The sequence below is a fragment of the Triturus cristatus genome, chromosome 3_2 (genome assembly GCF_964204655.1).
Source record: "Triturus cristatus chromosome 3_2, aTriCri1.1, whole genome shotgun sequence".
NCBI lineage: Eukaryota > Metazoa > Chordata > Amphibia > Caudata > Salamandridae > Triturus > Triturus cristatus.
In genome coordinates this window covers 988,600,068-988,616,210 of record NC_140584.1, presented here as the reverse complement: position 1 = coordinate 988,616,210, position 16,143 = coordinate 988,600,068, and the positions used below count along the sequence as shown (strand labels likewise).

Below are 16,143 nucleotides of genomic sequence, written 5' to 3'. Positions count from 1 at the left end.
ATTGTGGTTTAATATGAGCCACCAACAGAGCCTACAACTCTTGAAATTATTCTGTTACAAAAACTTGTGCTGTATGAGGATGATTCTTATGCAGGTTTTGAAAATGAAGACATAATCCTCCTGCAGTTAATCACCGTAACCAATGACTTCGTGTTTGCTGTTGGTTTCACAACAGATACCTTCTTCTACCATGGTCATACAACTGGACTGTCTCTGGAGTCTTTTTCTGTTTAATTGAATTATAATGCTTATGCACTAGAATAGGGTTTTATTATCTTTAAAATATATCCCTCGTATTCTTGAGTGTATTATTCCTAAAATGAAAGCAAGTTTGGGGTTCCACTAACTATCCCTATAATGTCTCATGGGATTGATTGTGAGCGGAAGCATTTCTCACTCAAGTATTGCTTGAGTTGGCATGTTGACTAACTGCTTAGTGCCAGGGGTTCTAGAAAACTCAACTGTTTTTGTAGAATAATCTAGAAAACTTATTGGGAGCAATGTTATTCTGTCTGCATAAGGCTACAAAATTGTCGGCTTTGTCTTCACGAGAATCCTCCTATCTTGAAACTATCTACACTAGAATATTGTTTTTTTATTTTGATAGGTGTGAAAAGGGAGTGATGTCCTTGGTAAATGTCAGGAACTGCATTCGTTTCTACCAGACGGCAGAGGAGTTGAATGCCAATACGCTGCTGAACTATTGTGCGGAAATCATTGCTAGTCACTGGGTAAGTGCAAGCTTTGTACAAAAGAAATACATATGATGATCAAACAGTAGGCCTTAAGTACTTCTTCCTCACATACACCTATGCAAGCAGCATATGATGCTCTAGCACCCGTGCAAGCACACAAAGTCTTACAACCACAAATACCTTTTTTCGTGCTGCAGCCTTTCAAGTTCCATTGCATTAATAACTGGGTTTTGTTGCTTTCATGGCTGTTGAATACTTGATTCAACACAAATACAATGGCTTTTCTTTAACAGTTTAAGTTGTAGAATGTTAAATTATCATTCCAAACTGTATTTTTTTTATTGTCATTATTAGACTTTCTATACATTTTTACCACCATACAATATGAAATGCGTTGCTTGATGGCAAAGAGATTTGATGATTCAAAATTAGCAGTTATTTGAAAAGTCTGTTAAAGATGAAAATCAATGGAAGAAATTGAATGGACATTAAAATAAAAAATGAGTAGCAAATCGGTGAGACTATAAATGATCAGTCTTAAGATGAGGAGGGAATCGGAGAATCAATGAGTAGTTTACTGTTGCCTTAGACCATAATGTTTTGCAGGAATGGATTGAAGGCATAGAACATGAAGACCTGCATTATTGGATGCAACACAGCTTAGCAGGGAAATAACCAATAATTGCTAATGTGTCCGTTGTCGTGTTTAATGTTGTTTTGTCAAGCCTTAATTAAGGAAACATGTTTTGCCATAGCTTTCCTTTAAAACTTGGTAGCTCCTACATCTGGTAGAGTGCCGCATTTGTGTGCTTTTTAAAAAATTGTTGAAGGTGAGAGCCGTTCATACCCATGCAGGTCTATAAGGACAGTAGACTTTCCATTGTGATCGCTGCATGTATATCACCATCTCCAGTACTGATAAACTATGACTAATTACCAATCACGCATGGCACATTCGACGACACATACCACAAAAAGGGTTCCACAGTAAAGATACAAGACAGCTGACTTGTTCAACTCGCACCTTGTTCAGCTGTGTGACTTGCACAAGACTGGCTTTGAGATCAGTATCTAGGTGTGTGTCTGTGACTGAAAAAGGGCTGACAACAGAAGAATTTCTGCCCATGAGGGGACGGCAGTTTGGAGCCCAGAGCTGCGTCGATTGGTGTCTTGGCAGCAGCTTTGTGTTCCTGAAATTCTTCCAATGAAGTGCTGTGGCCTAGCTGAGACCATTTGCTGTCGGGATGTCGTGAACTAACCAGCTGAATGTTGGTGAAGGGAGAAGAACAAGGAGAGACAACTGACTTCTAACTTAATGAGCCTCACTGTTGTGGGGGGACGGTGCATGGGGAGCACTAGTTGGAGTGGGGACCCGATATGATACTGAACACTGGTGATGTGCGATTCTGAATTGTGCTGCTGCAGTGGTATACGTTGCAAGCAGATACAGTGGTCAGCGTTTAGATGAACTGCACCCAGTAGGGCAGGAAGTGACTGCTCCCTCCATTGAAAACACAACTTTGCCCTTGAGGTTGGGTCTTGAACCAGAGACCGGAAGTGTATACTGTTGGCCCCTGGTTGTGCACTAGACCGAAGCTGGATCTCACTATGTGCTGTGGATACGGTGCAGTAGTGGTACTGCTGAGCGGTCGCTAGGTAGAAAAGGTCAGTGAGGTTTGGTGTACGTCTCCGAGGGCATCATAGTCCAAAATAAGCAAAGGTGACAAGCAAGACAATCACATGTGGATCTGTGAGAGTTGAGTCACTGAGGAACCTCTGTAAATACAATTGCACAAGCTTCAGCGCAGAGAGCTCCGCTTTAGTGATACTGCGAGCCATTGAAGCTATGTACCGAGGATTCAGATTGTAAGTATCAGCAAAGCAACATACTTCTGGTGAGATGGGCATAAAAGGTGGTAGCACTGGTAACTTACCCATTGCAGTGGGAACTGCCTAGAATAGTGATAGCGAGTGTGTTGAACTGCAGGGATAGATACACTACACTGCAGGTAGCCAGGTGAATAGGCCCAATATGCTACAAAAATGTGGACATAGTCCTGTTTCCAAAGGGCACCTCATTGGTGCAGCAGCAAAAGCGCAGCTTAAATACAGGAAAGAAGCAGCTTCAGGCCATGAACTTCAAATAAATGCTGCTTTTTCCAGGCAGACTTGGGGTGGTGAACAGTGGCAGCTTTCGCTTCACTACACCTGAACAGGCTTTGGACTGGGCAGAAAGCAGAGATTAACTAAAGCAGCATGGCACTGGACCAACCATTCACAATGGATGCGCTCTGGAATGCTTGTAATTGGGGTTGGAGGCAAGTATAACTTGCCCTTTGGCCTGGGAGGTTGAAATTGGATTTCACCAAGAATATGGAGGATGACGCTCCAAACACTGATCCAGAGAATCCTCTACAGTACTGACTGAGTATTCCTACACTGTCAGTTGTTAGTAAAACTAGAACATGAAAATCTTGTCTATAGGGTGGTAATTAGGGATGAGTAACCACCTCTTGTGTGGTTCGTTCTAAGGCAAACGTCTAACAGGTCATTATGCTGGGGCACTTTGGGCATCAACCCAGTTTCTAGTTGGGGGGGGGGGGCAGGAGCATAGGATATGTATGACATGTTGTATGCTTGGCACTGATGGCCAGAGGTGTGGCTGTCCCAGTGCCCCCATGAGACGTCTATCGCTGAAATTCTAGCACCCAGACTCAAAGCAAACAATTTATTTTTGATTTGAGCAGTTGATTTCCTTGCTGCAATGCACCCACTGCACCCACTGCACCCACTGTCTGGTGGCAGTGTGGAGTTGTTGGCCCATTGCTGTCTGATGTGTAAGCTAAGCTTTGTGATTTCTATATGCTCCCATCTCTCTGAGTGTGCCACTTGCCTCTTATATCTCGATTCCTCTTTTTACCTCTGTGCCCTCTCTATATATGATTTTTTCTGTGCCCCTCCTACCTCTCTGTGCACTTGGTATCCTGTGTGTTCTTTGCTTAATTTATTTCCTAACTTGTGTTTCTGTCTGTGCTCCTTGTTTCTGTCTCTCAGTGGCCTTTTAGTTTTGTGCTCTATCTGCCTCAATGAGCTTCTGCAGTCTCTTTACTCTTTTTGTCTCGTAGAGCTCCTTCCCCTGTTTTAAGCAGGTTCATTATCCCTGTGCCCTTAGCGTTTCTTCAGTAGGACTTGGAGGAAAGCTCTTACAGAAGAGCTGGGTGTATGAAATCAAGAGTTGGGTTGGTCAGGAGTGCTACAAATCAGACCTGAGACAACGCTGATTTATCAGTGTTGTTTCTGAAATAGCCAAAGGCCTACAGATCCAGATTGAGGTTCACTTACCACTGTGTTCATTCGTTCAACAGCTGGCATCACAGGAGTTGCTTTAAAATGAGATGCATTAGCAGAGCTATGACTGAGTCTTATACTTCTTATAATAAAGCATATTGTGAGCTCAAGATCAGAAAGGAGTAGCACTGGCTGAGCTTCGGGGCATTTGGTCCACCCATACAGCCACTCACACCACCACTCACTCACACAGCCACTGACACACCCACTTACTCACCATTACTGCCACTCACACAGTATGTCACTCACCCACCAAGCTACTCACACACCCACTTATACACCTACACTCCCATGCACACACGGATACATACAGTCACACAACCACTGACGTAATGTACATTAGAAGTAGTATCACTCAGTACTAGTACACTAATCTAACTTTTGTAGTAGTTTAGTATATATGTTAAACACTCATAAACTCTTGAAAACACTCACTTGATGATGTCCTCATTGATGTCATTTGTGATGTCATCAGTGATGTCAATGACCATGTCATGAGTGATGTAATTTGTGAGGTCATAAGCAGTGCATTCTGGGGGCGTAGTTAGCTCAGGTAACTATAACTGTTGAATTTATCTGGTTTTGTACGAGTGAAATCTCAGCCTAACTATAATGTCCCTGTAACCTTTGTTTTTTTCAGTGAATTTCTAAGGTTTTTCAAATTCTATTTCCTAACTATACCGTCCCTGTAACCTTTGGTTCTTAAGGTGAATTTCTATGGATGTTTAGTAGTCGCATTTGCAGTGTGGTGGAGAAGAGGGACGGTACCTCTGATCAGATCTCAGAAATCCCGCTGTAAGGGACTTTCTGCAGGTAACAGGAGGGCTTCTTGGCCCCCAAGGTCCAGGAGGCGCCTTTGCAGAATGGTCGAGAAAGGGGGCATGGCCTCCGAAGTCCTTACAACTATTGTGCTCTGTGGGACTTACTGGAGGTAACCGGAGAGGTTGTTGGCCCCCAAGCACCCTCTGGAACTAACAGGACTTCATCCCCAAACCAGCAGTGCACCAGGAGGCATGTTTGCTGAGGGGTGGAGAAAGGGGGCGTACCCTCCGATATCCTCTCTGCGATCCTAATGTGTGGTACTTACTGGAGGTAACAGGATGGGTAGTTGGTCCCTAAGGACTCTCTGAATCCAAGGGGACTTCATCTCCCACCCATCAGTGTGCTAGGAGGCGCGTTTGTAGAATTGTGGAGAAAGGGGGTGTGGTCTCTGAAGTCCACTCTGAAATCAGGCTGTGTGGGACCTACAGTTGTTAACAGAAGGGCTTATTGGCCCCCAAGGACTTTCTGGAGCCAAGGTGACTTCATCCCCCAACCGGCAGTGCGCCATTGGCGCGTTTGCAGAGTATTGGAGAAAGGGACGTGGCCTCTAAAGTCCGCTCAGCAATTAGGCTGTGTGGGACTTACTGGAAGTAACCGGAGGGCTTGTTGGCCCCAAAGGACCCTCCCCATCCAAGGTGACTTAATCCTCCATCCAGCACTGCACCAGAAAGCGCGTTTGCAGATTGGTGGTGAAGGAGGCGTGGCCTCTGGTAACTTGCCAAAGGTATTTTTTTCGTCCTCTGTAAAAAAAAAAAAAAAAATCCGCCCTGGGGACCCCATCCTCTGCTTTTTTTAAATCATTTAAATGGACAGGGGCAGTGCGCCCCCCTCCCGGGTCATTTTCGGCCCTAGGGGCCCTATCCCCCTGGGGTCTGGCACAAAAAACAAAAAGAAAAGAAGGAAATAAAAAGGAGGGGGCCATGGTGCCATGCAGCCCCCCTCCCAAGCAGATTTTAACCCTGGCGACCCTGTCCCCTGGGGCCTGGCCGCTAGTCATTATGTTGGATACCGCAGGGGGAGCCTGAAGGCCCCCAGTGTCCCTGCCGTCTCCCTGCATCCTGCGGGAGCCGGCATTGCTTTTGGGCAGAGGGAGCTGCTGAACATGTAGCTCCCTCTGTCCAAAAGCAATTCTGCTCCGCTTCTAGTAAGCGAGAGCATTTTTTCTGCTCTCACTTACTAGACGCGGTGCAGAGTTGATGGCTTGGAGGGAGCAGTGAAGCTCCTGCCAAACCATAGCAAACTGCAATCTCCCGCGGGGTAGGCACCCTGGGACATTGTGCAGGGGCTGGCACTGGGGTGTAGCGTCTCAAGGAGGTAGGCCCCGGGGCTGTGGAAGGACCGTGCTGGCCCCCGCATTTCTCTGGTAATAGCTCCAGGGAGGTTGTGGTCCCCTGGGTTGCGGGAGAACTGCGTGGCCCGCCCCATTATTGAATGTTAAACTCCGGGGATGTAGTGGTCCCCGAAGCCGCTTTTATTTTGAATTAAGCCCCAGTGAGGTGGCTGTCCCTGGGGCGGGGGGGGTGGGGGGGGGGGGGTCCGCGCTGCCCCCCAATATTGAAAGTTAAAGCCCCGGGGTTGTGGGGGAGGGGTGGGGGCATGTGCCCCCACATTTATTTTGAATAAATTCCTGGGGAGCAGGCGGTCCCAGGGGATGGGGGAGGTCCCATGCGTCCTCCCCGCATTATTTAAGTTTCAAGCCCCGGTGAGGTGGCGGTCCCCAGGGCTACGGGGGAGGCCATAGAGGCCTCCACCACATCAGTTTACTTGTGGTGGTCCCTGGGGCGCGGTGCCCACATTATTATAAAACATGCCTCTGGGAGGCTTAATGAAAAAGACGCGCAGGAGCCTGCCAATCAGCAGCAAATAAAAAAAATGCTGTAAAACCCCAGTGGGGCACCTGTGGAACCACCCCGCCCCCCGTCTCCCAACCTCCCCCCCCCCAACCCCCCCCCCCCCCCCTCCACCATATTTAGGGGTGTCATAGCATTCCTACCCTGTCTCTTTTCTTTATTTTTTTTACTTTTGTTGTGGGACTCTGCTTCAAGCCGAGTCCAAAGATGGCTGCCAACAGTTCCTGGTTGAAGTGTTGGCAGCCAATCAAATTTTGGTAGGATCTGCGAGTCCACTGCAAGGACTCGCTTCTCCAGATATCTATATGTTTTAAAGTAAAATATCTCAAAAACCACTGAACGGATTTAAACCAGATCACAATAAGCCCGCTTTCTGAACCAGTATCTAGCTTTTTACCAAATTTGGTGTAATTCCGTTCATTGCTTCAGGTTGTAGGCTTGTCGGAAAAATGGAAAATCCCCATAGACATAACACAGGGAAAGCGCGTTTTGGGACCCTCTTTTATTTTGGCCCCTGCTTGAACCAAAAATGGGAAGTTTCTTGAAATTTTCGTGAAGATTCGTCAAGCTATGCCAAAGTTATTGGCAAAACAAAAAACACTTTTCCTATGGAAACTTTGGTCCTAACTAGAACTACTTACTGGTTTTTTGGGGAGGTTACCCTTAAGTATGGATTAATAATTCATGATTTTAGGCTTTCGGTTCCCTACCTTCACCTGTTTAGATACTTGCAACCTCAGGTTCACATTTGATCATCAACCTGTCTTATTACCACGTGGAGAAGTGTGGCTCAATGGTTAGAGCGGCAGACCTTGATGCAGAGGTCTGGCCCGGGACCAGCGTTCAATTCCCGCTTCGGCGGGTCTTGGGCTTAATTTCCTCGGACCTGATATTTCTCACCTCGGTGCCTATTCTAATCATGGGTCCCACTCTGCAACTCTGGGCAATAGCTTGCTTAATCTCCACAACGGCCCCAACAGCGCAGGGGATGCCTTGCTGCACCTTGGGGGTGCCCATGAGTGGACACTTCACAGGGAAAGCCAGGATGGGTTCCTCTGCGGTATAAGTACAGCGCCGGGACACCTCCGTTGGTAGGTCGCTGCGCGCTTTACAAAATGCCAGATTATTATTATTATTATTTATCACCATGGTTGTTTTCACTTGCATCTTTCTTGTATGTGTGTTTTAAAAGCTAGTCCCCTCATTCACAAGGAAATTAAATGCCTTTTTTTTTTCAAGCTGTCATTTTTCCCCACATAGACTTTGGGAATGCCCTCTTTCAATCAATCTATCTGGGGTTTGTTAAGCGCGACTACTCGCCCGTGAGGGTCTCAAGGCGCTAGGGAGGGGTGCAGGATCCAATCCATCAAGGAGGGGGTCTGTCAAAGAGCCAGGTTTTGAGGTTTCTTGCGAAGATGGGGAGCGATGTTGTCTGTCTGAGGTGGAGCGAAAGGGCGTTCCAGGCTTTGGCTGCAAGGAAGGAGAAGGAGCGGCCTCCCGATCTTGTCTTTCTGGTGCGTGGGACCATGGCGTAGGAGAGCTGGGCTGATCGTAGGGTCCTTTGGGGTGCGTGGAATTTGAGTTGGCTTTACAGGTATGCTAGGCCGGTGATTCTCGCCTCGACGGGGAGCCAGTGGAGTGTGCGCAGGTGCTGTGAGATGTGGCAGTGTTTTGGCAGGTTGAGGATCAGTCTTGCGGCGTTCTGTATGTTCTGTAACTTGCGGATGAGGTTTTTGTTTAATCCGGAGTAGAGTGCGTTGCTGTAGTCGAGTCTGCTGGTGACCAGGGCGTGAGTGACGGTCTTTCTGTGTTCGGGGGGTGGGGGGATCCATTTGAAGGTCTTATGAAGGAGGCAGAGGGTGTGGAAGGAGGAAGACGAGACTGAGTTGATCTGGCGGTGCATTTTGAGCATGGAGTCCAGGATGATTCCCAGGTTGCGTGCGTGGTCCGTTGGGGTTCGTGGGTTTCCGAGGGCGGGGGGCCTCCAGGTGTCGGGGTTTGGGCCCATGAGTTCTTCTGTTTTGTTGGTGTTTAGTTGTAGGCAGCTGTTTTTCATCTATTTGGCGACGGCTTCCATGCCTTCTCAAAAGTTGTGTCTGGCGGTGTTGGGTTTGTTGGATAGGGAGAGGATGAGTTTGTTGTCCTCTGCGTATGATACAATGTTGAGTCCGTAGGTTCTGACGATGGGGGCGAGTGGAGCCATGTAGATGTTGAAGAGCGTCTGGCTGAGGGAGGAGCCCTGGGGGACTCCGCAGGTGGTAGGTGTAGGCTCCAAGAGGAAAGGGGGGAAGAGTCTGACCCGCTGCGTTCTGCCGGAGAGAAAGGAGTGGATCCAGTCGAAGGCCTTGTCCTGGATTCCTGCGTCGTGGAGTCTGCGTATTAGGGTGCGGTGAGAGACTGTGTCGAACGCCGCTGAGAGGTCGAGGAGGATGAGGGCTACTGTTTCTCCTTTGTCCAGTTGGGTGCGGATGTCGTCTGTTGTGGCAGTAATCGAAGTACCCTATAGAAAGAGTGAAAATAGTCAAGAATGTCCCTGCTTGCTTCCTGTAGGGTTTATCAAAATTGCCTCTGCACATCTGACCAATCTTCACTGGCTAACTGTCCATACGAGAATTGCCTTTACATTTCTCTGCGTGGTTCACCGTGCTTCCAGTTCTCAGGGGTCTAGGAATCTCTAAAACATGTTTGCACTATACCCTGTTGAGAGCTCTAGGATCACCCAATCAGGCCTTGATTTCGGTCTGTGTGATGTGTAAAACTCATTCATGCGATTGTTCTGCTGCTCCCCATCACTGTGGAACTCCTTATGTTTGGGGACTCACTACACTTGTAATCAGTTTACATTTCGTACATGTTTCAAAACATTTATTTTTCTCGCAGTAATATTTCTCGGTTTCTGAGCTGCGGCCAGCTTGCGCTCTATTTCAGTTCAAGGTCCGCTCAGGGGAACCATACTTTTTACAATCTTAAATAATGTAATCCGTCTATATGACAACAGTTTGCTTTTCCTTTTGGCACCTTCAGATAATGTATAACTTTCAGATTTCAGCGTGCAGAGTATTTCTATACAAAGTTAAAAACTCAAAACCATAGACTTGTTTGCTACATATTGGATCCCATCTGTTGTTAAACAACTTGGAAACCATGCAAGCATATTAAAGTGCAATGAAAAATTAGACAACTCAAATGTATACATACAGCACCACATTGGTGTTATAACTTGATGATGTATATTATGCCGAAATGTGGCATCATGAGTTGTTTAGCAAGCTGTTTTAGTGCAGCTAAATGGTATAGAAGGAGTGGTATCGGGGAGTAGATTTCCTTGGTCCTGATGAAAAGCCATGGGGTATGGCTTGAAACATGTAGACCCTTAGAAACTCAGGATCATTATTATTTCCTTGAGTCTTGTTTCTTCCCCGGTTTTAACCATACCAACTAGAGGTCCAAATAAAGAATATTTTACCTATTAGGCAGGTATTTTTAATTCTCACAACCCCCTACTCCTATTTTTGCACCTAGTGTTCATCAATCAGTTATACACCTATGCATTCTGCCACGTATTTCGTAGATTGCAGCATGCCCCGTTCCGTAGCGGAATGGGATAGACCCAATTATGAAGCATGCATCCAAACGGAAACCCTGGTGGGGGAGGTTTATCTAAAGAAGACATATTGTTTTCAAATAGATGTGGCGGTCTAGTTCATGATCGACAGACAGGCTCTTTTTGGTTCTTTGATATGAGGATGAACCCCACTGATTTTTCTCCTACCTCCCCTTTTGTTCAACAATTGAAAATAATAATAAACAAGCACTCACTAAATCCGAGTTACTGCTGCGTTGAAGGACGCTTGGGAAGCGGACTAGCGCCAAACTTGCCTGGAGAAACCTTTCGAGGTCGCGCTGCTGGTGGGAGCTCCTCCTTGATCGACGGAGTGTCCAATAGCTCCCAGCGTGCGCTAGACCCCACTCTAGTTGGCTGCCTGCACCGGGGGACTGCGAGGACCAGAAGCCTTTGCTTCCACCACCTGGTGCCTCTTCCCCCGGCGGTAACGCCCATCACCTGCCGTTCCCTATTTACCTTTCGTGACACCCGCTTCGCGGGTGCCACTCACTAAATCCGAGTTACTGCCGCGTTGAAGGACGCTTGGGAAGCGGACTAGCGCCAAACTTGCCTGGAGAAACCTTTCGAGGTCGCGCTGCTGGTGGGAGCTCCTCCTTGATCGACGGAGTGTCCAATAGCTCCCAGCGTGCGCTAGACCCCACTCTAGTTGGCTGCCTGCACCGGGGGACTGCGAGGACCAGAAGCCTTTGCTTCCACCACCTGGTGCCTCTTCCCCCGGCGGTAACGCCCATCACCTGCCGTTCCCTATTTACCTTTCGTGACACCCGCTTCGCGGGTGCCACTCACTAAATCCGAGTTACTGCTGCGTTGAAGGACGCTTGGGAAGCGGACTAGCGCCAAACTTGCCTGGAGAAACCTTTCGAGGTCGCGCTGCTGGTGGGAGCTCCTCCTTGATCGACGGAGTGTCCAATAGCTCCCAGCGTGCGCTAGACCCCACTCTAGTTGGCTGCCTGCACCGGGGGACTGCGAGGACCAGAAGCCTTTGCTTCCACCACCTGGTGCCTCTTCCCCCGGCGGTAACGCCCATCACCTGCCGTTCCCTATTTACCTTTCGTGACACCCGCTTCGCGGGTGCCACTCACTAAATCCAAGTTACTGCTGCGTTGAAGGACGCTTGGGAAGCGGACTAGCGCCAAACTTGCCTGGAGAAACCTTTCGAGGTCGCGCTGCTGGTGGGAGCTCCTCCTTGATCGACGGAGTGTCCAATAGCTCCCAGCGTGCGCTAGACCCCACTCTAGTTGGCTGCCTGCACCGGGGGACTGCGAGGACCAGAAGCCTTTGCTTCCACCACCTGGTGCCTCTTCCCCCGGCGGTAACGCCCTTTTACCCCCCCTTTAAATTAAACCATACTTCACGCAACGCGGGACGCGCGCGAGGAGAAGCTCGAGGCGAAGCCCGGGCCAAGGGCGGGCCCGTTTCAGCCCGTTACAGACTGTGCAGGACTGGACTGGGCCATGGTATTTCTATTTTTATTTTTGTTTTCATGTTTACATTTCCCTCCGTCCACTTGCTGCTCTGTGTGGTCATAAATTAGTGGGACCTCATATTCTAGTTGTAACAGCGACACTAGTTTTGCTCGCGACCCACAAGTTATTGCCCCTGCGACGCAGAGCGCTTAATTATGTCCAGAGTCACTAGAAGTAAAAAAACAGACAAAACCACCGATATAACGGGTCCACTTGACCTATTCCTACACAAGGCCAATGCAGCCATTGACAATACTATCCAATTGATAGATCGACGGGTGTCTCACGAATTGGAGATGGCCAGAAAAAGATCGTCTATGGGCCCGCTGGCCTCAGCACAAACCCCTATACAAAAGGGGTCGATCATACCCCTGCTGAATCCAACAAGTGCACTAGTTCACACAGTTTCAAACACTGTGGATTTGTCAGCAACACAGTTGTCACTAGGTTCCGATTCTGATTTTAGGGAGGATCTGGAAAAAACACCAGATTTACAACCCCTACATAATCATGAAATGGCCACAGAATCAAACACCACGGGGGCCAGGGAGGGCGCCATACCTAAGAGGTTAAATAAGGGGTCGAACCCACATGTGCATTTATTAGCTCCACCAAATGGTGGGATTCCCAGCAACCTGAACATAAACAGTAACAACACCGTAGTGTTGCAAACACCATCACCAACCAATAGTGTGATCCTAAACACGCCCCCACGGAACATCACGCCACTGGGGAACCTAGATACACTAGGCGCAGTAGGGGGCATACAAAAACCCTGTACCTCATGTGTGACACTACACGATTTTCTCACAAACAGCATGGGGGAACTGTTAAAATACCATCTGAAACCCCTGGAGAAAAGCATAAGGGTAATTGAAAAACAACTCGCCAAACTAAATACTCCTGCATTTATGCAGAAGTCACTTAGCACCCTAGACATGGGGGAGGGGAAGACCAAAAAACCAAGTAAACCGGCCAAATCGGCTAAATCAACTCAACCATCTACAACACCAGCTGTTTGCCCAAAGTCCTGTGGACCAGATAAAGAAGGGAACATCCAGACCACTAAAAATGTCAAACAGAATCCACAAAATACTCCTAAACCCCAAACTGCAGAGGGAAAGGGCCAACTCGTCACCACTAGTGATAACGCACAACCCACCCCAGCCCTAGTAGCCCTAAATACTCAGCTAGCAAACCTAAAGGAGAATACACAAAAACTCCAAAAATCTCAGCCCTCTCAAGCCCAGGGGAAACAGAGGACGGGATCTAGACCTAGACGGCCATTCCATCTTCCACCTGAGGCCACCCCGTTCACTGTTGTCCTAACAGGGGTCTCAGAACTAACAGAGGGCGCGGATGAGCCCCAGTGGTCACTGAGAAACAAAGTTCTGCAATGGCTTAGCCAAAATAGACCTATACAGCCATCGCATCATAGCAGAATCAACTCAGTTAGAAGAGTGTTTTGGATTGGGGAAACTAAAAAAAGCTTACAGGGTGACTGCGTTATAGTCAACTGTGACGATCCTGCTATGGCTGACTATATCTCTTCCTGGTCAGCACTTGAAAAAAGGGGGGGGGTGGATGTACAGCGCCTTTCCTTTTTTTATCCTCCGTTAAATACCCCGAATTATGAAAACAGAACTGGATGGGAGGATGCTCAGGATTGGCCCTGGACACAGGTGGGGTACACTAATAGAAACAGAAATAGGAATAACAATAATAATGGATGGAATAGAGGCTGGAATTCCCGACCCTGGTACCATAGTAGAGGCAACCCACATTTTGATTACTGGGAGGGGGTTCCCTTGAGGAACAGATTCGACTATCTAGACATGGTCGATTGACCAATAAAGGTCACCACAGGGGTTTTAGAAGTCACTGTTCCCCGACATAAGATCCATGAAGTCCCTTCCCTAGTAGAAAATATTAACCCCGTGATGTCAGAGATTATACTAGTGCAAGACACGTGTGGAGGAAACCGGCTAAGCCAGCAGTTAACAGAAAAATCCAGCAGGTCACGGACTGAGAACGGAACTGGGCCAATAACTGAAATTATCAACATAAAACCATATCTGAGTACAGTAGATAGGACTAAGACCCAACTCGATAATGAGATCGAAGCCTTGCAAGAGGGCATGGTCTCACAACTTAGGCAGGAAGAACCCTGCCCCATCACTGAGGGGTTTTGTCTGCTTAAGATATCTTCCTGGAATATTGCTGGGCTTTCGAAAAAAGCGCGTGACCAGCTATTCCTAACTTTTATGGAAAAGCAGGATATAGTCTGCCTACAGGAGTGTTGGGACCCATATGAGACATCAGTAGAGGGTTTTAGCACTTTCTACGTTCCCTCGATCCAGGGTAACCGAGGCAGGGGCTTGGGGGGACTTTGTATTTTTACCTCTAACCTTTGTAACATAGAACAGAACATGTATGAGGCAAATGGGCCAAAAGCAGGTGTAGGGAGTTCACTGCAAGGATTGTCTTTTAAATTAAATGGGCGCTCCTTTTTTCTGATAAACCTTTATAATAATATGCCAAAAGTAGAGGTAAAAATTCTAATAGCGGAACTGGATTCTCTGCTAAACAAAGGCGGCCAGGCGGCAGACTGCTTACTTATAGCAGGGGATTTTAATTGTCACCTATGTCCCTATAGCCAAACAAAAAACTGTGGCATTTTTGACTCACAAGGGGATCCCACCACACATTTTGAACATTCCCTAGCGGGAAATCTGCTAAATCAATTCATGCATGAATGGGATTTGGCTTTTGCAAATGAACTTTGCCAGCCACCCGTAGTGTTTCAAACAACCTTTTTTGGTCATGGGGCAGGTACTGTAATAGACTTCATCCTGGTTTCAAATAGGAACCAAGGTTGGGTGGGCGGGTTTGAAACGGAGGGCCTAGCAATAAGTGACCACTTTCCCATTAGTATTTCCCTTAAATTAGGGAAACGGGGCACGCAAAAAATAAGCACCACGGATATATTGCATGGCCGTTCAGTGGCATTGGCCAGGAAAAATGGCTATGCCATTAAATGGGCAAAAATTGAACCCAGGAACTTTCTGAAAGATCTATTACAGAAAGAAACTAGTCAATTTAACACCTGCCTGGAACTAAGCATTAACCCAGAACAAATAATACAGGCATTCGATGAGATTAAAGCAGAAATAAACGCTAAGCTAACCAAAAAATTAAAGGCAAGGGAGGAAACGAGAATATATGGCTGGTTTAACCGAGCCTGCACAAGTGCCCATAAAGCACTTTTACAGGCTTTAAAGACTATACCCAGGGATAGCAGACAAGTCAAGGAGGCTAGACAAGCTTACAAGCTGACTCTCCTGACAAGGAAGAAAGAACTCAAAAATGCAGCTTGGGAAGCCTTGATAAAGGCAAGCGCACTAAGGGATAATACGTCCTTCTGGAAAGAGGTAAATGCCCCCTTTTTTCTAGATAGGAAGGTAGACTCCATGGAAATTGGCATAGCTGAAGATGTCTGGGTCAAGCATTTTACTGCGCTTTACAAGAAAGACTCACTTATGTTGACCTCACAAGAGGAGTTGGCTGAGGGGAGTGAGATCCTTTTACAACCACAGGGAAATTTCCCATTAAAAGTAATGTTCACCCCTGCAGACCTGGAACAAGCGATTTCTCAGAGTGCAAGCCTAAAAGCTCCAGGGCCTGACGGTGTACCCATTGATCTATTTAAAGGGAATGTAGATCTCTGGGCACCCTTACTGGCAAATGTCCTAAATGCTTACACTAAATTAGGTTTCCCCAACACATGGAAGGAAGCGATAGTCATTCCAATATTTAAAAAAGGAGATAGACAAGACCCAAAATGTTATCGCCCCATTTCTCTGTTAGATAATTTAATGAAGGTTGCTGGCAGGGTGCTACTAACCAAACTACAAACTTGGTCCAAGACTAACGGGATACTCTCAAAATTTCAATATGGTTTTAAGTCGGGGGTGGGAACCATAGAGCAGGGTTTAAACCTGTCCCTTATAATAAACAAATATATTGGATCAAAAAAAGGGAACTTGTTCCTGACATTTGTCGATTTAACTTCGGCTTTCGATTGTCTGGATCATGGAACCCTGTGGAAAACCCTGACTAATATGGGGATAGATAAAAACATCCTAACTTTTATCCAGGAACTTTACAGAGATGCAGGAGCTACGGTGAGATATGGCAAAAACGGCGAGCAAACCAGAAAATTCCCAATTGCAAAGGGCGTTCGCCAGGGTTGCATCCTTGCACCGTTTTTATTTAATCTGTATATAAACGAGGTAGCAGACTCGATGAATGACCTGGAGGTGGATTACCCCAAGATA

The 16,143-nt window shown here is 47.1% G+C and overlaps 1 protein-coding gene across 3 annotated transcripts in view; it reads left to right on the top strand.

Moving 5' to 3' along the window:
- ANKFY1 (ankyrin repeat and FYVE domain containing 1) overlaps positions 1-16,143 on the top strand; it is a 506,490-nt gene that overhangs the window by 223,444 nt on the left and 266,903 nt on the right. For all 3 annotated transcript variants that reach the window (XM_085649582.1, XM_085649583.1, XM_085649584.1), the window contains exon 5: positions 608-731. In XM_085649582.1, coding sequence (XP_085505708.1) covers positions 608-731 — 124 coding nt within the window. The remainder of the gene's footprint in view (positions 1-607; positions 732-16,143) is intronic.